Source organism: Melanotaenia boesemani, chromosome 19, assembly GCF_017639745.1.
Source record: "Melanotaenia boesemani isolate fMelBoe1 chromosome 19, fMelBoe1.pri, whole genome shotgun sequence".
Classification (NCBI taxonomy): domain Eukaryota; kingdom Metazoa; phylum Chordata; class Actinopteri; order Atheriniformes; family Melanotaeniidae; genus Melanotaenia; species Melanotaenia boesemani.
This window is the reverse complement of record NC_055700.1, coordinates 9,248,128-9,272,883: the sequence shown is the minus strand read 5'-3', so window position 1 is coordinate 9,272,883 and position 24,756 is coordinate 9,248,128. Positions and strand designations below refer to the sequence as shown.

Here is a 24,756-nt window from a genome sequence, read left to right as displayed (position 1 = left end):
CAAACTGCAAAAGGGATTGGACTGAGCAGAGCACTCTGCACAGAATCTGATTTATCAGGAACTTAAATCATGTCCCACACCTTTGGCTAACCTCAGGCTAGGTTAGGGAATTAGCAGAGCAGCCAGGAAGAGATGCAGCACTGCCTTTGACTTCGCACTTCAGAGGTGTGAGTGGTTCACCCCTCCTTTGGAGATTCTTGAGAAAGACTATCATTATACATTAATAACACCAGAGATTTCTCCCTCAGCCTGCACAGCCTTTTTATATCCCTTATTGATTTTTCTCTGAATTCTTTTTCATGAGAGTGGAGGGACTGACAGTTTGATTCCGTTTACCATTATTTGGTATAAGTTTGGATGAGGCCTCATGTATGTGGATGTATGTACTTACTTGCTGATGCATAGTGGATTTGCAGCATGCAAGTGGACATGATGGTTTTACTTATTCTACTTTTCTAGAAGTGTTTTTTTTTTTTCTGTGCAGTTCTTCTTTTATCCATAATGTCACCAATATTCTTTGTCAAATTTTCCATCGTTATAAAGAAATTAAGTATAGATGACAGGAAAACAATTAATCTGAAAAACACAAACTTCAGTCTTTGGTTATCAGGACATATAAAACACCAAAGCCTGTAAAAGGCTGTGAGGGCTAACAGTAGAGATAAACAGCTCTACCTTCCTTATTCTCTGAGTGTTTCTGGCTGGTCAGGTTTCAGTGACATTCACTGATGAGACTAGAAATGAGAACAAACATTAGCACACAGAAACACACACTTCCAAGCACACACCTTACCGGACAAAGACATGGCCACCAGCCAGTGTGACCAAGGTTTTAAGTACAGTAGCTTGATCTGCTGTATATTTGTCAGGTCTCTGTTATGCCCTTACCTTGATATTAAAGCCATGGCTCATTCATCGTGAAAGAAATCACTTTATTATTGCAATATTTTGTCAAAAGCCCGGTAGGATATGGAACAAATTCAATATATCTGCAGTTTGTCAGCTGAAGTGCAATGTGTGCACATATTCTTTCTTTTTTTTTTTTTCATCAAACAGGAGCCATAACCTCGGGGTGTGAAAAAGACATTTAGTGTTAACTGCCTTTTGTTTGAGTGAGCACAAGTCAATAGTGTATGCCTGCTTTTACATATAATATATAAACCTTTCATTTAAAGCTTCCTAAGAATGCCTTTATATATCCACAAAATACATCAGGTCACTAGATGTTTTATGCTAAACTTAAGTTCAGTATTTGTAGACGGTGCACTGATTAAGACAGCAAAGAAATACAGTGAATGAAATAATATGTCTACATCATGTGGAAAATAGAGCCATTGGAATTAAAAATTCTAGTTAATCATATATATCCATAAATCTTCAAATACTGCATTTGCATCCATCCACATACTCTTCTAATGCATTTGCACTCCACAATAGTGCTGTTGATCCAAAGGAAAGAAAATAACACAATGACAGTTTGAAAACTATAAAATAACTACAATTCCAAGGTTTTCAGAAATGACAAAAATGTAAATGCTACCATCTCACGATTATAGTGCAATATACTCTGCTGTGTGAATAAAGACAACTCTTAGATGTTCTCAACAGAGACTAAGAAGAATGATTATTCTTCCTGCCGTTATTGTCCATGCATAAGCAATGATTGTGCTTACCACATTGGGCATTGTGCAAGCAAACAGTGACATGAACATGTCATCAAAGCACTTCAGGTGCAGTAGACTCAATACAGGCCCAAAGAAGAGGTGTTGCTGTGAAGACAAAAGCCAGCCCTAGAACCCAAGAATAGCTATTTGATAAACTAAACTGGAAGTGCAATTTGGTTAACTGCTCAAACAACTCAGGATGTTTATTTAACTATGGGCAGTTAAATCACTGAACAGAATCCATGACAAGCCATAATAGAGAGCTGAGGATCACCACCAACATCAACTCTTCCGGCAAACAGTTTTAATCATATGCATTCATTGTTGTATTATTAATGACTGGATACATGTAGACATACACATATGAAGTATAAAAACAAACACGAAAAACCACTAAATGATTCACTGAAAGTATTACACTCTGTATGTTATACCTTATACAAGTAACCTTAGACAAGGTTTTAGCATTATTCATAAAATAGCATCTTTTCTTCTCATTGTAGGAAATTGATTTCTTCAACTAACCAAATATGTCTATGATTGTAAGAGTTCATGCAGTCATTATTCTTTATTAATAAGTGCTCGTTAATATTTAATCAAAAATCATCCTATAATTGATATCTTGGCAATTCTGTCCTTTGAAAATGCATAAGCAAACTTCAACAACTTCCATGAAACTGTGTTAGTCACCTTTTGTGTCAGCGGGAATCAAACAGATTCTTAATGAACAAATTAAAAATCAGGTGGGAAAAATCTCAGTCCAGGGGGGAGTGGTTCTTACCCAAGCATAACATTTTCTGACTCAGTAAGCAAGAAGAATCAGAATAAGAATATTTTACTGTGGTTTAAATGAATGGGAAAATGTTAATCTACCTATCAGTGAATATTTCCTTTGTCCTGGTTTTATTTCTTTCTAGAATGTTATTCATGCAATAAAGCTCAACAACAAAAAACAAAATGACAGACTATTAATTTACTATTTTCTTCATTGTCACCTATGACAAACTATTCCTCCTTAAGAACATCCTCAATCCACTGGTGTGTGTAGGACCTGCTGACAATGCACATTGTGTAGCAGTGACCCCATTTTACATTTATCCCCCCTAACCCATCCTCACTCCTCCTTGTGATGGTATGTTCATCACAGCCTTGCTTCATGTCCTACTAATAGGACCTCTGATCATGTGTGTATCACACTCCTTAAAGTGTGCAAAAACATGACCTTTCTTGTGGTCCATATTGTTGAATACCTGTGTGTGTGTCTCTAGAAACCTTTTTGTCGGTGTGTGTTCACTATGTGTTCTTTTCTTATAATGCAGGCATTTTCCCAAGTCCCCATTCCAGTACATTTTCTCTCTCACTGATGTCAATAATGATTTTGCATTTTGGATTATTGGAAAGCATGATACTCCTTCCAGCTAACCGTTACAGTTGTATTTAGGCTACAACTCACACTTTGTATCTCATCTTGTTTTAATATGTAACTCCAGTGATCCAGTTTAAAATCAACTAAGATAAATTGGTGCAATTAAAGTGGTACCGCGGTTTAAAATCTCACATCTGTGAAATAAATTAGGCCGTTTAAAATTCTGTTTCATTCCCCTTTTCACCCTCCTACCGAGAGTCGTCTGCTTTAAACTCCCCAACAAGCATCCCCTTCTTCTGCGGTCATTAGAAGTCCTGGTCGACTGAACACCTTCTCTTCAACACTGGCTGTTAAAAGCTACAAAGATGGCAGTGTAGAAGCTGTGGATTGACGATGGTAAAGACAAAAGCAACTTTTCAGGCAAGCAGATGTAATCATATAACTCCCTACATGGTGTGTAGTTTACACTGTTCATGGGCTCTCCATAATCTGCCGTTGTTTGGGTTGCGGTGGAATAGGAGGGTCCATGGTGCGGTGGACGCGGAGGCGGTGAGGCAGTGATACAGCAATCGAGGGCAGGGCGGTACAGGGAAGGAACGCTGCCCTGGAGCGCGTCGCGCATACCGAAGGGACCCGCTGATTGACATTCGGAGGTACGAAGCGCACCGTGCAACTCACAAGCGGAGCACGCTTATCTCCCAGCACCTGTCCTGTCAAAGGCATCTCTGTGAAACTGCAGCGACGAAATCAGCCTGGCGCAAAGAGACTAAAGGAGGCTCTATCCACCCCAAGCTTCGGCATCAGAGGTTTCTGTCGCGTATAAGCCCGAGGACGCAGCGGCTTTGCGACTCTATCCCATCCTATTCTTTCACCTGTTCAGTCTCAAGTGAACGCAGTCTCCGGACAACCTGTCGTTTCAAACTACCATCGTAAGAGTGGATGGACAAAAGATTCGATTGCATTTAACAGTTTGGCTCAAGGAAGATTTTGCTAGTTTCTTTTTGGAGTAAAGAACTGCGCTTTTGTGCTCACGGGGTTGTTTTCTGGTTTCTTTTCTTTTCTTTCTGTTAGATGTAGTATCTTGATTCAAAAACTCACGGAGCTCGAGACAAAAACTCGTTTTATCTATTTTATGTGGAATAACCGATTGATGACTAGGGAACTCTCGGAAGGAATTTAAGTTGGTGCGCAATTTCTTCGGTGTGTGCGGCGGCTTAGCCGCAAAATAGTTGCGCCCCATCCCTTCATTATAATTTTCACTTTACAATAGCCCATTTGGTCATGGAGTAAGCTGAAGCACAGGTAAAGACAAAAACAAAGAACAACAAAAAAGGAGAGGGTTTATTCTCTGTCGTCTGGAACAAACAGGCGGATCTAATGCGCAGATTCTTCGTGGGATGGTAAATGACCGATGGGGAATCATGAACAGCTCTTCTGAACTCGAAGATGGAACTCGGCATAAAAACCAGGTATGTTTTACACAGCCTGCAGTTGCGCTATGGATTCATGAGGAGTGGTGCATCTGCTTGGTGCAGTGTACCACGCTGAATTTGGTGGTGTGTTCACGTGCGAATCACTGCACTGTAGAGACATTAGCTGTAGATGAGCTTCTGGTCCTGTCATACTGTCTAAACCTCTACCCACAAATCCAAAGTCCTGCTTAGCGTGTCACAGGCCGTTAATGTGATATTAAGCCTGCTTGGAAACGAATACAATTAGCGGAGTACTGGTAGAAGAAAGAAGAAGAAGAAATAACACCGCAGGGGATAATCTGTGCATCTCTGCCACATATTTCCACTTCTTCTCCATGTAAGCTCAGACTACTTGTGTAATGTCTGGAAATTGCATTTTCGTTATTGAGAACTGAAACTTGTCTCTAAGACCTTCTAGGTTTTAACAGTTAAGACTGCATCCCGCTCGGGTGAATTGAGACAGGAGCGGTCGTGCGTTGTGTTACAGTCAGGCAAGCTCACTTTGGGGAATAGTCAATGTGTTTTCACAAGGTCAGTAGAGGGTTATTGACAGCTCATAAGGGAGAAGGCTCCCATGGAGCGCGGAATCGGATTTCGGGACACTGTTAAAGGCTGTCGCCTATGTCAATACAGACAAGCAAAATATTATTCTCCTCGCCTAATTAGAATGAGAATGGGTCGTGATGTTTGGTGGTTTAGTGAAAAGTGATGTAAAGCTGGTGAAAAGTTTGTCATGAGCTGTTGCAAACGAGTTAAGTCGAGATTAATAACTGGCACCTTTTAACTACAGAAGAGGTTCTGGCACCTGTTATAAAAAAGGTAACAGCAGTGTACAGTTTTTCTCCCAGATGGTCTCTTTAATCATCAATTTCACCTCGGCAAAACAGCTTATTCAAAAATAAATGTTTCTCTTTCTGCCATTCAGCTTGCAATAGTTAGAAGGACCCCTACCAGTGGCACATTTCCTGCAGGCCTGATTGTAATTACACAGCCCATAGGTGTTGAATATGTTACTTGCTCTCCTCTGTTCCTGCACATTTCTGAGTCACTTGAATGGTGGCACCCAAAAATGGGCCTGCGCTGGAGTCACAGTTACATTAGCATTGACTGATACAAGGCTGTAGTTAATTTATCATGGGCTACAGCTCCACAGCTGACAGATTTTCATCTGTTCTTTTAAGCAGACAAGGCCAACAGTTTGCCTACCTACAAGCTGCCTTGAGTCTTTTATAACCACTTAAAGGTCATGTGAATACCAGATATGTCTGCACTGGCTTTTATTTCTCTGATTATGTGTCCTGTAATACTAGAAGCTTTTTTGTAGATCATTCAACTGGCAAGGTATAAAAAAAAGAAGAAAAAAAAAGAAAGAACAAAAAGGAAGAATTCTGCGAATGGAGACTTGATACGAGCTTAATTCAGTGTTTTCTGTGTCCGAGCTCATGAAAAAAACATATCTGAATAACTCTGAGTGGTAAGCCTACAGGATGAAAAGGCAAAAATATGTCCCATAACTTCAACACTTACTGCGGATCAGACAGCATCAGGGGATGTTGGATGAGATGAGAGGTTGTGGGAAATGGGGATGGCTAATGCTCCTCTCTGTCCCTCTTCTCCCTACATCAATCTGTCTCCCTCTCTTGCACTTATTATTTTGCTATCACACACAGACACACAAATACTCTTCCTCTGTGGATGTGTGTGTGTGTGTGTGTGTGTGTGTGTGTGTAAGTGTGTGCATGTGCCTGTGTCAGCCCGTGTCTGTAATCTTGAGCAGTAACACCAAACCTTTATCTCCTGACTTGTGTTACTGACACAGTCATTTCAGAAGCAGTGGGGGAGGAATCAGGTAACGGAGATCTCTGGTAGGATCCAGTTTGTGTTAAGATAACAAAGCATGGCTTGGTATTCCTCTGCATATTTGATCCGTCTTGAGAAGGTCTGTTTTGCCCTTTTGTGACAGATGGAAGCAAGTTACAGTTAAACTGAGATTGTAAAACTTCTTAGAATAAGCTTTGAAATCTAATTTACTGGATAAGAAGCAACTTGGATTTGGGCAACATCTTTAGGGATTCTCTTTACGCATAATAAAGTGGGTAAACCCAACAGTGATACAATAAAAAAAAAAAAAAAAGCACTTTTGAAAAAAAGAACAAGCTGAATCAAAGCTGGTGTTAGCTACAATGTGAATGATCATAACAAAATACCTCTTTCTTTACAACTGCCTACAAAAAACATGACATTCTATATATAAAAAAATATTAGGATAGTTTTTGCATGTGCTTCATCTGCGTTACATACAGCATATATGATATTAATATGTTCATATCTGTATGTTTTTCCTCTTAAAAACACAGACACACATACTTAACATTACTGAGAAGGCAGTGATGCCCAGTGGGGTTGCCCACTTCGACTTGAGGTAATCAATAATTCTCAGAGCTCCAAACTTTCCAAAGCATTGCAAAGACTCTTTGTGTGTGTGTGTTGAAAACTACAGAAAACTGCTGTGGCTCACCAGCTCACACTCAACTTAAGAATTACAAACTGTTTATTCAATATTTTGTTGGTATTTATAGCCCTTTTTCACTTAAGCGCCATGAGTCAAGACAAACAGATTGCATCCGAATGTTCAAATTCAAAACTTTACGTAGCACACACACTTATGCTTTTATGTGTGTATCAGAAAAATGCTCAGCAGCAAGATGGTTAGAAATTATACCAGGCTTGCATGTCACTGCCAAGATTTATCTGTCTCCAGAAACTCATTTGAATGGACACCCACATGTGGTGGCACCGTGGGTGTCTTCTCACTTCAGTAGCATCATAAACTGCCATTTTGTCAGGACCCCTTGTTGTCACAAATCATCCCTGAAGGAGACCCTTAACATCAATTCTCAATGTGCAAAATTAACTTTAAAGCAAAACACAATCCTTCTCTAGCTGTAGCAAAGTCTGAACATCACCAAACAGAGTGAAACCAAAAGTAAAGATGGAAAGTAATGAAAAAAGTGTGAATAGGAACAATCTGGTCTTGAATTAAGGTGTCACCTATCCTATGGCAAACCACCACCCTTCCTCAATATTGTTGACAGGGGTGGTAAAATTTGCACATCTGCTATACAATGGATCCCATATGACATTAATATCATCACCAGGAACTGTGTGTCAAAGTTACTGTGAAACCCACAGGAATTTATTCAGAATGGTGCCTGTTGTCTTGATGCATTGTGGGGAAGCATGGAATCACACTTGTAGATACCCTGCCTTGCTCTGCCTTGCCTTACCTAACCTTACCTTAACTTACCTTACCTTTTTTTACCTTACCTTAACTTACCTTGCCTTGCCTTACCTTACCTTACCTTACCTTACCGTACCTTACCTTACCTCACCTTACCTTACCCTGCCTTGCCTTACATAACCTTACCTTAACTTACCTTACCTTTTTTTACCTTACCTTAACTTACCTTACCTTACCTTACCTTACCTTACCTTACCTTACCTTACCTCACCTTACCTCACCTTACCTTACCCTGCCTTGCCTTTCCTATTTCAGAAAAGCTTATTAAATTAGTTGTGTACATCTTGCTTCCTCTTCCACTTTTAACTTAACATCCCTCAGTCGCATTCAAATCAAGAAGTTCAAACGTAGCTTGATTTTATTCTGAAAAGAGGAGAGCAGGGTCCACTGTTAGGTAATCACAAGCCGTTGGTTGGTGACAGCTGATATTGATGTTGGAGTGCAGGCATGTAAAATGTTGCGGTAATGCTCTCTGTTTAAGATGATGGTTGCCTCACAGAATGAAAGAACGATCCGCTTCAGATCACAGAGTCCTTGAAGTTTAGATTTATAGCTGTTCTGTAAAACAGAGAAATTCTGACAAGTCTGTTCAATAGCCATCTGTTAGTTACACTCCACAGACTTCACCAGAGGTTGGCATGGACACACATCCAGAATATTAAAACATGAAACTCATTAAGCAATTTTTGTGTAAGAAACCATATAAAACAGTAGTGACACCGAATGCAGTGACATGTAAAATGCATCACTTTTAATAATGTACCTGCAGAAATTATCCAGCCGAATTTATTCTGCTCTGTCTTGTGAGACCTTATAATAGTTTTTAGATCACTGTTAAATTCTTAGCAGCTATTCCTAAAGTTTTCAGTGAAAAGTCAAGTCACATAGCTACTTAAAAAAAAAAAAAAAAAAAAAAAAACTATGCTTCCTCTAGAAGTTTATCACCAAAAAACAAAACTTAGAAAAAGAGTCATGATTGATCTTTAATGGTCTGATCTGAAAAAGTTAAAGACACTGGTATGTTTAGTGGGAACAAATGATAGGCAGCATAGTAACAAAAAATAAATAAATAAATAAAAAGGAAATTAATTCATTTTAAGCACATTTACAGTTATTATCAAAGTTCAGGGAACGAACGGATGCAAAATTAAACTTTCATCTGCCATGGCTTGTTGCAAATGGCATTTATTGAGACAGAAAAAATGGATAGAAAAAATGACAACTTTAAAATCTAGATTTTGATCATTTGTTCAACCATAATGATGATTAAGATAATGCCCCTCGGAAAGCTGACAAATTATGTACTATAATGATATGATTTTGAGTTATACTCTTTGTAAGGAAGCCTCTTTTAACATGTTAAAAGAGTAGTTGTGTGTAAGTGTTACATGTGGGCAGGCTGGTTTTGAGAGTATCGCTGTGGGACTGATAAACCTGCAGAGGTGTCTGGATGTATAGGACGGGGGACATTTTATGGCAATTTTCACACTCAGACAAGTTCATCAATTTATTGTGACATAGAAATCACACAAACTTACAGGGCTTTATTTATTTTTCATTATTAGTTTCATCTTCCCAACAAGACCTTCTTTCTGGCCTTCAAACACACACATATATATTCATATATATATATATATATATATATATATATATATATATATGAATATATATATAAAACCTTGGTAGTTGAGGCCCATTGCATTAGCATTGTTGAATTGTGTCATAAAACATAAGTGGTTAACAGGAGTGTAGGCCTATTGTTAGAATGAAGGTATGAATGTGTGAGAGGAGTCTGTGTGTTGGTGGATCAAAGCTGTAACGAGCCATTACTGTCAAGTTCTTACATAAGTGAAGAGAGCTTTTTCATACAGTGTGATTTGGTACCTTAATGGAACAGCAGGCTGTTTTGTGTAGATTTGTGATGCAGAGAGATCCATTTTGTCTAACATGTATATTGCCCTGTCTGAAGGTTATACATGACAGCAGCCATCCCAGGTCCTTTTGGACTTGTTCATCTTCTATCTCCCTTTGTTATCTGACCCACACACCTTTCAAGTCTTTTCCTCATTTTTTCCTATTCTGTATCCTGTGCTGACATGAAGGAACAGAACATTTCAATATCAGATGTCTGGTACTGCAAGGTGGCTGAAAGGCCTTGAGAGAAGCGGCAGAGGCAAACGAGGAAAGGAACAAGAAAGAAACAGGGCTCAATGAAAGCAGAAGAATGAAAAAAAATGACAAAAAGCAAAGATAAGAGACTGAGAAACAAAAGAGTAACTAAAGCAGGGGGAAAGGACATGGGAGGACACAGAGGATGAATCACAGGAGACTCAACATAAGTGGTGAACAGACAGTAATCTAGCAGAGGTCCCTTGTGCCTTTGTAAAATGAAGCTGATATCTTGCTGTTTCTTCCAAGGTTTTAGTCACATTTGCCACTTATTGCCTCTATATGTCAGTCGTATTCTGATATTAACTTGATTTGATCTCACTTTAAATAAAATGCTGCAAACACTATGTTGTAGAGTTGACCAGAATACTTATTTTAAGCAACATTTGCTTTTTTTAAGAACATTGTGGTTGTTTTATGCTTGTTTTCATAGATCAGGTTGCTTGTTTCTGGCAAGAGATTTGGCAACATTGAGTCAAATGGGAACCAAAGGTCAGATAATGCTTGATGTGTTGATGGATATAGATTTAATTAAGACTTTGAATAGGGCCAAACATTGCAGTGAATAGGTGGACATAAAACAGGCAGGAACCATTACCTGGACAATGCTCCATCACTTATAAACAAAAATATGAACGGATTATGTTATCTGCAACTCACAGAAACACTATAAATAAATTGAGGTCTATAGTTGGAACATTGATGTGCATAATTGATAGCCACCTTTGTCCTGTTGTTAACTCTTGGGTCATCAAAGTAACTTTGTAAGAGGCTAGCTTGGCACATATTTGCTTATTGCTCTACTTTCAATTAAGCAGCTCACAGGATGTCTTTCTTTCTTTATTATTATTATTATTATTATTAATAATAATAATAATAATAATAATAATAATAATAATAATAATAATAATACTGATATAAATAGATTCATACTGTCAAAGTAAATGTATTTCAGTAGGCTGAGCGGTTTGTGAGTAGAACATGTTCTATGTGTTTAGCCGAGGGGAAAGGACTCAGCAGACAGTAATCCAGGAAAAGTGTTTTTTAATGTGATGCATGATTGCAGCATCTGTTTTAACCTAATCCACAAGATTTTCCTAACCTTAATCATGCAGTTTATGATGCATAACCTTAATAAAGTAGTTTGTAATGTATGCAACTGAGACAAACTATTCATTGAATGTAAGAATGACATTTTGGAGAAGTTACAAGTTAAAAGATTCGTGGCTGAGTAAGAGTTCAACTCTGTTATTTGAATTGACAGTATTTTGTGTATCTCCTTTTCACATCCTCTCTGACCTCCAAAATGTGGGCTTAATAGGATGCAACCATTGTTTTCTGACTATGATATTAAAGTAGTAAAACTGTGTCTGCATAGATAGTTATTTTTTGTCACAAATCCAATGAAACAGCTACCTGAAAACATTTCTGCTAAATCCTTAGCCCATCAATTATGGTATCCATCATAAGGTAAATGGTTAGGAGTCCATGGTTCATGTAGTCCTTTGTTGGAACAAGGTTTCAGGAGTCATATTATTTAACAGTCTGTGAAATTTACATCATATAGCCCTTGCTAAAGATGACTGTCTACAAACCACAGTCTCTTAAAACATCAAAAGTTTTGGACCTTTGTAAAAAATGATCTGTGAGCTTAAATTGCTTCAAGTTATTCATTTCCCTTTCTTTCATTCGCCAGTTGTTCAGAACCAAGCATTGAAAAGATTTAACTTCGTGCCTTCTGGGGATTAGTTCATTTTCAACTTCATAACTTTTTTCAGCATCAAAATTCAGAAAATGGTAGCCAAACATTTTAAAAGCCATAGTTTCTCTGTAAAAGAAAGCATAAAAGGCCAAGGTTACACTCCACCTTCCAGAGCGCGAACTGACAGATGTGTCAGCATGCTGACCTGATGGGCAAGATTTCACTGCAAAAGAGCTAAAAGCGTGATAGAAAGAGAAAGCACATTTCAGTCGGCAGAGCACAGCACCTTGTGCATGTTTGTGCGTGCATGTATGTGACATAACTGTTTAGAGAGACAGGATCATAAAACAATTAATTTCTCTCTGGCAGACTGTAATATCACAGTGATGCAATTTACTGTTCACCTAGCTGCTAAATCATTACTGGGAATGTATTGAAAGTCACCTGTGAGAGGCAAATGAGTGGTGGAGGAATGGAGGGAGAAGAGTGGGCTTGAGATGAGGCAGAGTGGTGCAGTGAGAGATGAGACTGTGTGCCTGTATTGCAACGTTCATTTATCTTGATGGACAGCTAGCCAAGCCCATTCCACTTACAGACTGAACTCTATCTTCACATCTGTAGTCAGATGTGTCCAATTTTCTTCTGGTGATTTCCATCTAAGAGTTAAAGAGTTCTGTTCATGTAATGTTACAGTGTTGGTCAAACAGAGATGTGACTTTCAGAGACTTGCTGTAAAGGGATCACAACATAGTGCCGCTTTCTTTTTGTTCCCTGGGAGCGTCATTAATTAACACTTATAAAATCACTTTCACACAAATGCAGTTTCCTTTGGTGATGAGTTTTGCATCTGACTAAGAATGCTGACTGAACAATAAATAATAAGAGAATTAATTACAGCCTGAAATTCCACTAGATAATTGATGATGAATGGAAAAGTTAAATGAAGCAGTCACTTTGTTTAAGCCTTCCAATCTGGAGCAGAGGAATATTGTAGGACACCAGCAGGAAATACTGGAATAACCTCTTATTGCAACATAAACCATGTGTTTAAGACATGTCAGGGTTGGTTTCTTTCTACATGCTTCTCTACCAATAATCAAACACTTCAAGCCTTCCTCTGGAACTCATCTATTCCAAGTAACAAGTGTTGCTATTGCTAGTTTTCATCAGCTACTTTTTTGAGTTTGCTGTGCAGGTGATAACAGGTGATTATTGGCATGAGCTATACCTGGTGCCCTGCCCGTTTAAGATCCTCCCCAGCCTGGTTAGCATGTGAGATACTAATACTGATCCTTACATGTTCCTTGCCCATATGTGACCCATATTGGATCTATTCATTGGTCTAAATGGCACAAATCTGATTTGTTTAAATCAGATCCAGTTTAATTTCATATGTAGTACTAAACTGGATAAATATTTCATTATTTTCAAAGTGGCCTCAGTCTGAGTGGTCATGTCACTTTTCACCCAACTTTCATGTTAATGAAGTGAGCGAGATGCCAGAAATCTGTATCGTGTTCCGACTTTGTATCTACAAAGGAACAAAAGTAGCAGGCACTGCTGCATAAAAGCCCATTGGTGAGATTTGTGCTTTCTTTGTTCTCTGCCTCCTTATTTCATTTATCAGTTGGTCACAATTTTTTCAGTTCTGACTGTGCAAGAACTTCCAAATTAATACACAAAAATGTGTAGCATCCATATTTACCTTCATGCTGAGTGTGACGTCTTGTTTTATTCTGCAGATGGAGTACGTCAGGGTCATGTACAGTTCCCACTGCAGCGCGATTTAAATGATAATGTTAACACAACCACGCAAAAAGTATTTCTGTATTAAAAAAAAAAAAAAGTATTTGAGCATTAAAACTTGCAGTGTGAACGTAGTCTAAGAAACCCACTCATGCTTACTTTCCTATTTTTGTTGCAGCTTTGAGCCAAGCTGTAACAAATGGGGAATCATCTCCTTTGATAGTGAGTGTAGCAGTGACGTTTTGCTTAAGCCTGTCTGCTCAACTCTGCAGCAACCCTGTGAAGCGGAAGTGTGGCGTGCATTGTTTCGTTGCGTTGATTCAACATGCCAAAAGTCACGTGACCACACTAACCAAGACCTCGTTGCATCAGATATGTGTTTAGCTGCTTCACAGGAATTTCTAAGGTCTACTCTTGTTAATGTCTTTATGCTCTTAAAGCGGTTTCAGTCCCTTAGAATATAACTTTATACATAACACTGTACTCAACTACTCCCTTTTAATTTCCCCCATCTAAAAACATTAATTTAGCAGGGTCAGCTTACAGATAAGTTACTTTGATTTAGGTAACATTAAAAGATGATGGTGTGCCTTTAAAAAAACAAAGTAACCTAACAGCGCCATTTCATCACTTATATTAATGACAGTGCATGTTTCTGCATACTTTATTAAACACTGAGTCAAAAATGAGACAGAGTGAACCATGACAGCCGAGAAGTTGCCAAAAAAAGCCCTGCTAACACTTTCCCCTAACCTAATCACACTTGCGCAGCCAGCAGATAACACTCTTTGACTGGATTAAATGCTTCAAAGCAGTGAGTCAGTTTCACAACAGATGTGTCAAAATGATTCAGTGCTTCGGTTTTACTGCCCCTTCTGCTTAGTTTGCAGTACAGCTGATTGACGGTTGGTGGAGACTGATCATTTTGTTTGAATGAACTGCCTTGACACATGCCAGTGTTTGGTTGTAGCTTGTTTAATTGTAGCATTTTCTTCTTAATTTGTAGGCAGTGATAAGTAGTTGTGCGGAGTTGTAGTATTGTAAGTTGATGGCCTGTTTAGAAAGTGTTTGTATTCTGAACCCACGTGGTGTTTTTTTTATTCTTTTTTTTTTTTTTTTGGTTTTTTGGTGGGTAGTCCAGTGCACAGCTTCATTTGGTAAAGATTTTATAGAGTGGTGTTGTAAACAACTAGAGCAGTTGTCCTGAGAGCAGGTCTGAGGCTGTAGGTGTACGGGATTGCTGATTTTTGGTTAATTTATTCAAAGTCTTCAGAAATGGTGAGCTACACCTTTAAAATGTACATAAAAATATGCATGACGAGCTCAAAATGTTAGCCGTGAAGCTTTCGTATTCTTGATTATTTGATAGTTGGTCAGACAGTAAGCCTTCACTTATTTATTGAGAACAATCCTCAAAGCCCATGAAGTCAAGTTTGCTTCTTCGATAAAATGAGTAATTCAAAATCACATCCTTTTTAGGCCAGGAAATGCCCTTTTAGGTGAATAAAAACAACTTATAATGGAATAATTTTAAAAATGTGGGTAAACAAAATAAAATAATTCCCTTATCAATTATATTTGAACCATGCAACAGGAAAATGGACATGGCTATTGAATCTGTTTGCTGCTATCTAATAGTTTATATTGGCACTTTATACTCTGCTGGCTTGCTATAAAGCAAATTTCAATGCTTTCAAATTTGTGTTGACAACAAATCCAGGGACAAAAAAACTGGTTATATTTAGATGCATAATGTGATGAAAGAGGAAAAAAGGGTGGGCTGGAGATGAGGAAAAAGTAGTGGAGGAAAAGATAAGACAGTAACTTTGTGTGCATGAGTTACAGTGTTCAGTCATCTTGATGGACAACTAGCCAGACCCATTCCACTTAGACTAAACTAAACTCTATCTCCACATCTGTAGACAGATGTGTCAAATTTGCTTCTGGTGATTTCTAAGAGTTTAAGAGTTCTGTTCATGTCAGCTAAAGATTTGATTAAATAATGATTGTCTCTGAAAGACTTGCTGTAAAGGGACCATACTTTGCAGAGTATTGGACTATTTTGTATTTGTTCCATTGGCACATCATTAATCAACACTTGTTAACACAAAATAATTAAATTCACACAAGTGCAGTTTTCCTTTGTGATGAGTTTTGCATCTGACTAAGAATGCTGACTGAACAGTTAATAACAAAGGAATTAATTACAGCCTGAAAACCCAGTTCATAATTTATGATAAATGTGGAAGTTAAACAGAGCAGTCACTTTGTCTGAGCATTCAGTCTGGAGCAGAAGAATATTATAGGGCATGTGGGAAAAGTTTAAAATAAAATCTTATCTCAACATAAACCACTTTAACACACAATCCCACTGAAAACTGCTGGAAAATGGAGAATGTCTGGCAGTGAGCCACAGCTGACTTTAAAACAGTGATGCTAATGTGCAACATTTATTCCACAGCTACTGCTCAGGGGCTGTTTTCATTGTGTGTTAAACTGCCAAAGGTCACGTGATTGAGCTGCTTTGCTTTCTAACTCTCTCTTACTTTTAATATCTCCAGAATCACATTATAGGTTCTCCTTTTTGCAAAATGAAGTAATTTCCCTAGCAAACTGCCTTCATATATTTACCTGCTGATGAGTTGCTTGAGCTAACGGAGGAAACATAATAGCATCATTAGAGGCTATGCACCATGAAATGTCTCAAGGGTAATAGCAATGTTAATTGACTCGAAGGAAAAATAAAGTCATGTCGATCCTTTGAAGATGATCCATGAACTGGATTAAAAAATGCAATTTTTTAAATCCTTTTTTCATCAACACAAACTCTTTCCTAACTACTTTTTTAAAGATGAATTTTGAAATGTTTGTTGTTTGAGCTACATATTATCTGAATGGGTAGTGGTAATGTACTGAAGTACAAAAAATTGTATACAAGCATTTTATGATATAAAATTCCCCCCATAAACACATCTTTTGTTAAGTTTCCACAGTAGTTGACATAACAACACAGTCTTGCATCATACCGTGTAACAACTGTATTGACCTATTGCAGAAAATATAGCATTATTGTAATAAATGCTCAAAAAATGTAACATGGCTACTCTTTGAAGGATTTAATTTTGATATACCTTCATGGTTTTGTATTGCATTACTGTAAACTGTCACAAAATTCATGATTATCAATTTTAAAATAGCTTTATTGAACTTTGGCAGATTTTTGTACTTTGGTGCCCCCTAAAGAAGGCTACTTCAGCATCCTTCTTGCACCCCGTCTCTTCTCTGAGTTATCTCCATCCATCTTATCGCTTGTTCTGTCACTTTGTCTTTTCCTTGTTTTCTCCGACAATGCCTTCTTGTGTTTCTTTGCTGAATCAACCACAATGCACATCCAAAACAGCAAGTGTGTTAAATCAACCTGCTGGTGTGTGAGACAGTATGTATCATAAAGTGAAACGCAGGATGCCCCAGGCTGGAAAAAAAGGTGTGAAGTGTGGTATCTCAGCTCTATGACATTGCAGGACAACAATAACAGGAATGAGCATTAAATGTCAACAGGGTGCCATCCAAATGAAACGGAAAGTGAGACTGAGCCTCCTTAAACCCATCTTGTTCTAGAGTTCATTCTTTTTTTTCCTCATTCCTAATTGTTTGTCAAGTCATTAAAACACAGCTGGATGCTCACTCGTGTTATCCCCCCGGTAAACAGACAAAAGAAAATATAGCTTTTTTTTTTTTTTTGTTTGTTTGATTGGGCCATATTAAACATTTATGAACATAAGTAATAAAATACAAAATCTAAATGTGCACATAGCATTTAGCAGAGCAGATAATTTGCATCTGTTGTCCTTTGGCAAGTCACAGACAAAGCTAAAAAGTAAAGTACAAACCATGTCACCAGCCTTATGTCCGCCAGCAGTGTAAAGTCATTGTACTCCCTGACACCCCGACATTTCCTCAACTCTAGTTAGTTTTTGTAAATAAAGCATTTTATCTTCCCTAAAAAAAAAAACACCACCAACCGCTCAGATTGTTTTGCACAGCCATGCTCACATGCCATCCATCCATTTTCTATACCACTTATTCCAATTCAGGGTCGCGGGTGAGCTGGAGCTCATCCCAGCTAGAGGCAGGGTACACCCTGGACAGCTAGTTTGGCCAGTCTATCGCAGGGCCAACACAGAGAGACACACGTCTTATGCCAACATGCCTTTTTGAAAAGACTTCATAATATCCCTTCATTTTTTCTGCAACAGCCATGTCTAGAAGGGCAGAAAAAAAGCCAGCACTGTCCGTTTAAAATTTTCACCATTAGCTCATGGTTCATGGTGCTGGCTATCTAATCATTAGTTCTCTATTTTGTTTCAGTCAAGAAATCACTGTTTCATGTCACAAAAATCTGTCAGCTCAGTAAAAGCAGCCCCAGTAACTGTATAGCTAAAACAAACTTTGCTTTTACATTGTAATATAAAGCGATAAAAGAAGTCATATCTTGTGCATAATGACAGCAGATAGTAAAAATATCTTCTGCATCATTTTAATTTGTAATAAAGTTCTAGCAAATAGTATTTTCTGTCAGTTATAACAGAATAAATTATTAGATTTTAAACTGTGGTGACCAGAATGAGAAGAAAAAGATGTAAAATGAGTGACAGAAATGACAGAAACACAAGAAGGGACATTAGTTTTGGTAGAAAGATTTAAAAGATGACACAATGCATAAAATATATTCTGAACGAGACAGTCCGCATGAGATACAGACATGTATTTATTACTGCTAACCCATTAAACAGTCATGACAAACTCATGGCTAATATATTAACAGACTTATGCACTAACATCCATTATTTATTCATCATCAAAAATTCAATCTGGCAGACTGTGCACCATTATTCAGATGTGCTGGGGGAAAGTGGCACATGTGAATAAATGAGGATTGTAGGCCTCCTTCCCATAGCATCTTGTTATTCCAGAACCCTCTCTTTAAATGATTCAAACATTAAATCAGTCAGAATATGTAGTCAAATGATTGTTTCTGGGTAAAAAAGGGAAAAAAAGAAGCCTTCCTTGGCTCACAAAGCTGGATTTACTTTGGAAAGGAACACTTCATTGTTCTTGGCCCATTTAAAAAACATCAGACTCAAAGCTATTGGAAGTGGTTTTGTCATATATCATCCAGCTTGGATTTTTTATTAGCAGAAAGGAAAACATTACGTTTTCTGCATGTTTCCACTTGCATCTCATTTCAGGGCCGGTTTCTGACCCCCTGTTGTCCCTGCAGTAAACAAGCTCATATTCATTACATTTTTGGTTTGTCTTGTTTCCTCTGATGAAATTCTGCACCTCTCTGCAGTACTGAACTCTGAATGAGATTGGATATGGAAATGTTGAGTACTGCAGACCAGTGGTTTCTGCTGATGTTGTGGAACTTGGAAGCATGGAGAACAGGACATATTCCACAGAGAAACAAACACTTACTCATAGAGACGCGGCTGTAAATGCAGACACATGGAAACCAGAGTTGATGTGAATAAAATATAGAAATATAAAATTTGATTGTGATTCTTGATCATATCAAACGACATTTGGTAAATGGAGAAAATATAGAAAAAAAACAGTTGTGATGATTCTATTCACATCTTCAAAAATAATGATACTAAGCATTGGATAGTCTTCCTAATTCTGTTCATCATATATCCTGATACAGTCAAGAGTAAAAGATTTGCCTAAAGCTACATTAGCAGCTCTGTGAGGAACAATAGTGTTTTAAATGAAATGCCTACATCATTTTAAATATGATGGAGCGCAAAACATCTGCATTACTTCTCAGCCATCAACATTGACAAAATCAGTTTGGAAACAAGAAGCACTCAGAGAGCGCAGACCTCTGCCAAGCCATCATATTTATTTATTTATTTATTCTTGTCAGTGATTGTGGGCTTTAGTTTTTGAGTTTGAAGCTCTAATGGCAAAATGATCCTTATTCATCCATGGGCAGGTGCAAACCTATCTCACAACCCAATGGTCACGTGATCATTACCAGCTTGTAAAATCAAACGCTGCGTCATACCAGTGTCCATGTTGAAGTGTGCAACTTGTTCACATAGTTTTATATTTTCTCTATTGCTTTTTGATTGGAAATGATCCATAATGTCATACATTTATATTGATATTCTCAGTGTCAAAGTTAGAAAAAGAAATGAGGCGAAGCTAGTTGTAGTAGGACTGAATGAATGTCTTTATGTCTATCTGCTGTCACATTGTGAAACACCCAACAGAAACTGACCTTACAATTTAACTGTTTGAATTACAGAAACCCATATTCATGAAGAATGTAACATACCAAATCACTGTCCACACCTTATATCTTTGTTAGGGGGTGGTGCAAAGCAAAAATAGTATTTTACCTGATTGGAACGTTGAACAACTTCTGTGGAGGTGGCTGGTGAGGAGGCTGTGGTGGACTCTATTGATCTGACTAGACACTAAAAAGAGCCTGACACAGAGGTGAAAACGGGTCAGAGATGAAAAAGGTGATAAGGATACAACCCCTCTAGGGAGGTCCAGGGGCATGCTCCCCTGGAAGAAAATTGTGGACATTTTTTTTTTTTTAAGCATCAATCTGGTGCACTTTGAGAAAAAAATAAGCATAGTTACAGGCCAGTGTGAATGTATGATAAAGTATTTAACACATCTGACAGATGAAATGGCAGCTCTTGTCCTTTCACTTTAACTTTGCCTTCTAATTTGAGCCAAGACCAGTTCCAGCTGCACTTGATACCTGCATCCAGTTGTTTGACCGCCACAGCATCTTTCTCCTTAATACACTCATTCTGGAAATACACTGAAGTATTAAGGTTAACTTATAGCTTTATTGATAAATTGGTTGTTCAAACGTAGTTCAGACATCTTGTTATACAGATGTCTGTCACTCGAAAAATCAGATTTCAAAAAACACATTTATTTGTTTCACAAGGTCAGAGAAATAAAACACAGGCCTACCCTAACCCACAGAGTAAAACTGTAAATTGTTTTACCCATAACATTAGTCCTACATATATAGTTGGATTTCAGATTGAAAGGCAATTGTATTTACAATATGGTAGCAACATAAGTTACATGAAGAAAAGTACCATAACAGTATAAATGCCCAGCATCCACTCTAAGTTTGTACCTTCCACTGACTAACATTACTTATTTGATATAAATAGTATGTCCTAGTTACAAGACTTCAGTGCTTTTAGGCTTAACAATAAAGAATCCTGGCCAAACTCATTGCTCTAAAATAGGACATAGGCACTTTTTTCAAGAAAAAAACGTTGGTTGCTCAGTAAACATTGGTACAAATAGATGCATCAAGGACAGACAACTTGAAACTGACAAAAGAGTGACTTCATTTAGAAACATAAAGAAGCCTGACATACTTTTCCCCTCAGCACACTGTAGGGTTAAGTAGTGGCTTTAACTTATGAGAGGTGTGTCCAGATTTAGACACGCATACCTACACGGGATGCTCACTTTACTTTGTCAGTCATATTGCAAGAATAGATCGTGCACAAGCAAAAATTGCTGCAAAACCTACTCACCAGACCAGCAGCTATTTACTTCCTCCCTCGGTTCTAGACCACTATCTCTAGCTGCTTCACTGCAGGAGGGCATGTCTGTGCACCTCAGGGCAGTAAGTGCATGTAAGATCTAAATTATTATTTTGTTTTATTTGTTATTTTGGGCCACACAACACGCAAAAAAAAAGGTGACAAAAGAGCACTTTGGACATCAATGGGCAAAGATCAATCCCCCACCACTCCCACTCCCCACCCCCACCTCCCTTCTGAATTTTTGTATGATGTTTATGGCAGCCAACCACAACACAGTTCTTTGGAGTTTATTTTAAAGGAAACTTTAAAAAAAGAATCAAAATCAGTCAAAAATCAGGACTGATCACTGAACCTTTCTGATGTGATCTTAAGAGCAATTGAATGTTAAATGCTGTTAGAGCTCAAAGTGCATAGTAGAATTTAAAAAGCAGTTTGTGAAAAATGCCAAAACATATTTAATCATCTTGCCATCATTAGGCACACAATTCTAGCTTTGAATCATTGAGGTGTGTTTCTTTTTCTTGTTGTGATGTGTTTGGTTGCTCCCTACATGCTTGTTTTTACAACACTTCGAGGGTTTTCCTAGTAATCCTCTAGTCTCAAAAATCTGTTGAACTCTAAGGCTGTAAAACAGGCCAAACCACCATAAGAAATATGAATGATGCACTTGGAAACTTGCACTGAAAATTTATTTTTAGTGACACTGAAAGTAAAATTCCACAAAGAATGGAGTAAGTCATAGGATCACTGATGTAGAATAAATTAAGAAGCTGCAGAAATAATATGCAGATGTTAAGGTAAGTTAAATGGGAAATATAATGATTGTGAGAATGGTAAAATACCACAAGTCAGATTGCTTTTCAAGCCATCACAGCATCAGTTCTCTAAGGCAGGGACCCCCAACTCCAGTCCTCAGTGTGCACTGTCCTGCAAACTTTGTCTTTTCCCTGCTGCAACACACCAGACTCAAATTAATGGTTCAATAGCAGACTTGTGCAGAGCTTGTCAGAGATCAATTTCATTTGAATCAGGTGTGTTGCAACAGGGAAACATGTAATACCTGCAGGATAGTAGACCTTGAGGACCAGAACTGGGGATCACTGCTCTAAGACCTGGATACATGAACTGCTGAAATGTGGTATCATTGGAAGTGGTTGCCATTCTACCTATGCAGACACAGAGAGGACCAGAACAGTGATGTTTATGAAATGCAATGTGAAAAGTGTTTTTTTTTTTAAAAATATGGGAAAAGTGTGGGTGTTGAACTCTCTCACCAGAAAAATCGTGGGTGTTAAAACATCTTCCATCTTTAGACACCTCCATGTCTCGCCATCATAAATGATGGATGCCGCGCATGCGTTATATGCGCTAAAACCTTTAAAGGGACATTGTGCAAGAATTACTTCCATTTAATGCTGGAATCGTGAATTGCATTCTAACGTATAGTGGGTTCTAGTGAAGAGGTTTGTGATTTCATAAATATTGCGAACTACATCTAATCAAGCTTACTTTTCACCCCTCTGTGTTTAGAAGAAAGAATAGTTCTCACAGGGGGAACAGATCTTGATGGGGAAACTGCCTTTTCCAATCAACAAGAAACAGATTTTCCAACTTGTTGGGGTAGTAAGCCTCCCTCGTTTATGTTCTCCTCCCACGTCTTAATCACTGTGCGCTGGCTCGCAGAGAAAATCCGCAGTTGGTGCTATTTGTTCCTTGCCTCCTCCTATAGTTTTACGCTGGCAGACCGTCATGGCCCTGTTGGCTTGTTGCCCTGTCATATGTATAAATCATTTGCTTACAAGAAATTGTCAGATCATAAGTGGAGGTCATAATACACCAATGATAACACATATATACATGCAGACACACCGCCTTAATTATATTATATTATATTATATTATATTATATTATATTATATTATATTATCCATTAAGGATTACTTAATGACCACACCGCAGTGTAGCCTTATATTATATTATATTATATTATATTATATTATATTATATTATATTATATTATATTATATTATATTATATTATATTATGAATGCATAGTGCGTGAATGAATGATGAGGACCCAAATGCAAGGTGAAGAGGCAGGAGGCAGATAGATGCAGGAACGAATGTTTAATGATAATAACTGATGGTAACAGGACTGGCAAACTAAAACGGACGTGGAATGACAAGGATGACACTGAGGAAACAACAACAATATGTCAATGAACAAAAGAAACCAAGGGGTAAATACACACTGAGGGGAACAAACTAAATGATGAGCAGGTGAAGCAAAGTAGCAAATAAAACCTGACATGTGGAGAATAGGAAGTAAAATAGAATGTACTACAGAAGAGGATGAATTATAAAATACAACAGGAAACCAGGAAAGGAACTTAGGCAACAGTAAATCTAATCCTTATTAATTCTGTAGGATCTTGTTCAGGCATGATAGATTATGGCAGGTATCAATATTATCCTGTTCAAGTGCACATGAGGTGGTGATAACCTGGACAAAAGTGAACATGCTGTGTGACATTTCAGTTAACTTCAGTTAAACTGAAAGAGAGCTGGCTTAAATAGTCTTGCTATTTCAAGCAAGCATGTTAGCATGCTGCATTTCTTACTATTAATTAGCCTATACTCACACTTGCAGTCTGGGAAGTGATTCAGTTTCACTGCATATCTTTCAAGTATAATAGAGCAAGGCAAATAAACATCCAGAAACTTGAATCTTGTTCATCTTGGATTAGCATATTAGCATGCTAATATTTCCGTAACTGCAGTGAATACAGTACTCAGCTAAGTTTGATGATAGAGTTGCACCGAATTGGGAAATATACTGGGCAGATAGAGTGGATGACAAGTAATAACAAATGTTAAAGTATGCTTTTTTAAAAAAAAAGCTATACTTTGAGATTATTATAGTTTAATCATTAATAAAGCCTGTCAGTGCAGAACCATGTCTTAGCTATGTCTGTCACCATTAGTTAAATCTTCATTACAGGTGCAATGACTTACAGATTAAGCATGCATGAGTGAGTTGGACTGTGACAGATGCAAGAGAATTCTTTTGACAAAAAGGGGAAAAAAATAAATTATAAGACCAGGGACTTTGCAACAGATGCAGAGACAGAAAAATTGTCACATAATCAGTGACAGATTTCTAAACTGTCCATCCGCTTTGTTTTGGTTCATCTTTCTTTAATCTTTCTTTAATCCCCACCACATGTTAAACTTATTTTCTCTCCTCCACAGCCTCCCTCACTCAGGGAATTGAATCTGGCAGGCTCCTCACAGGCTTCTATAATGTGCTAACATAAGAAATCAATCAGACTCACACTATTTCTACAGCCCCTCAGCTCACATTGATTTATTGCAAATGTGGTGAAGATGAAGAGAGAAACTCTTTAGCACGATGGGGCAGTGTGGTCAAGGGGAGCAGAAGCAGGAGGAGGAGGATGCAGGGATGATGACGGGTTTTGGATGAGAGGTCATGGATTTTGGTGTGCTGACCTCTGCTGTGATAGGGTGATGTTATTCACCCTGAGGTCATACCCTGTCAGTCAGGAGCCAGTGAAAAAAATGATGAAACTGTATTTTATATTTTAGATGGCTGAGATGTGTTTCTTGTGTGCGACAACTGCTGTCAGCCTGTAGTGGGGGTGGGTCACGGATGATCAAGAGAGGTAGTGGCTTTGGTTCTTCCCAGAAGCTACCAGTGAACTAACTGGACAAAACTCCA

General features: G+C 38.0%; 1 protein-coding gene across 4 annotated transcripts in view; it reads left to right on the top strand.

Annotated features, from left to right (window-relative positions):
* The first annotated feature begins 3,506 nt into the window (after positions 1-3,506).
* The window catches only part of fibcd1b (fibrinogen C domain containing 1b), a 125,685-nt gene continuing 104,435 nt past the window's right edge, over positions 3,507-24,756 (top strand). Inside the window, exon 1 of one of the 4 annotated variants that reach the window (XM_041970758.1) lies at positions 3,507-4,499. In XM_041970758.1, coding sequence (XP_041826692.1) covers positions 4,428-4,499 — 72 coding nt within the window. In that variant the 5' untranslated portion in view covers positions 3,507-4,427. Of the gene's footprint in view, positions 4,500-4,719; positions 4,840-24,756 lie in introns of those variants that run through there. The other 3 variants (XM_041970762.1, XM_041970760.1, XM_041970761.1) reach the window with 3 other exon arrangements.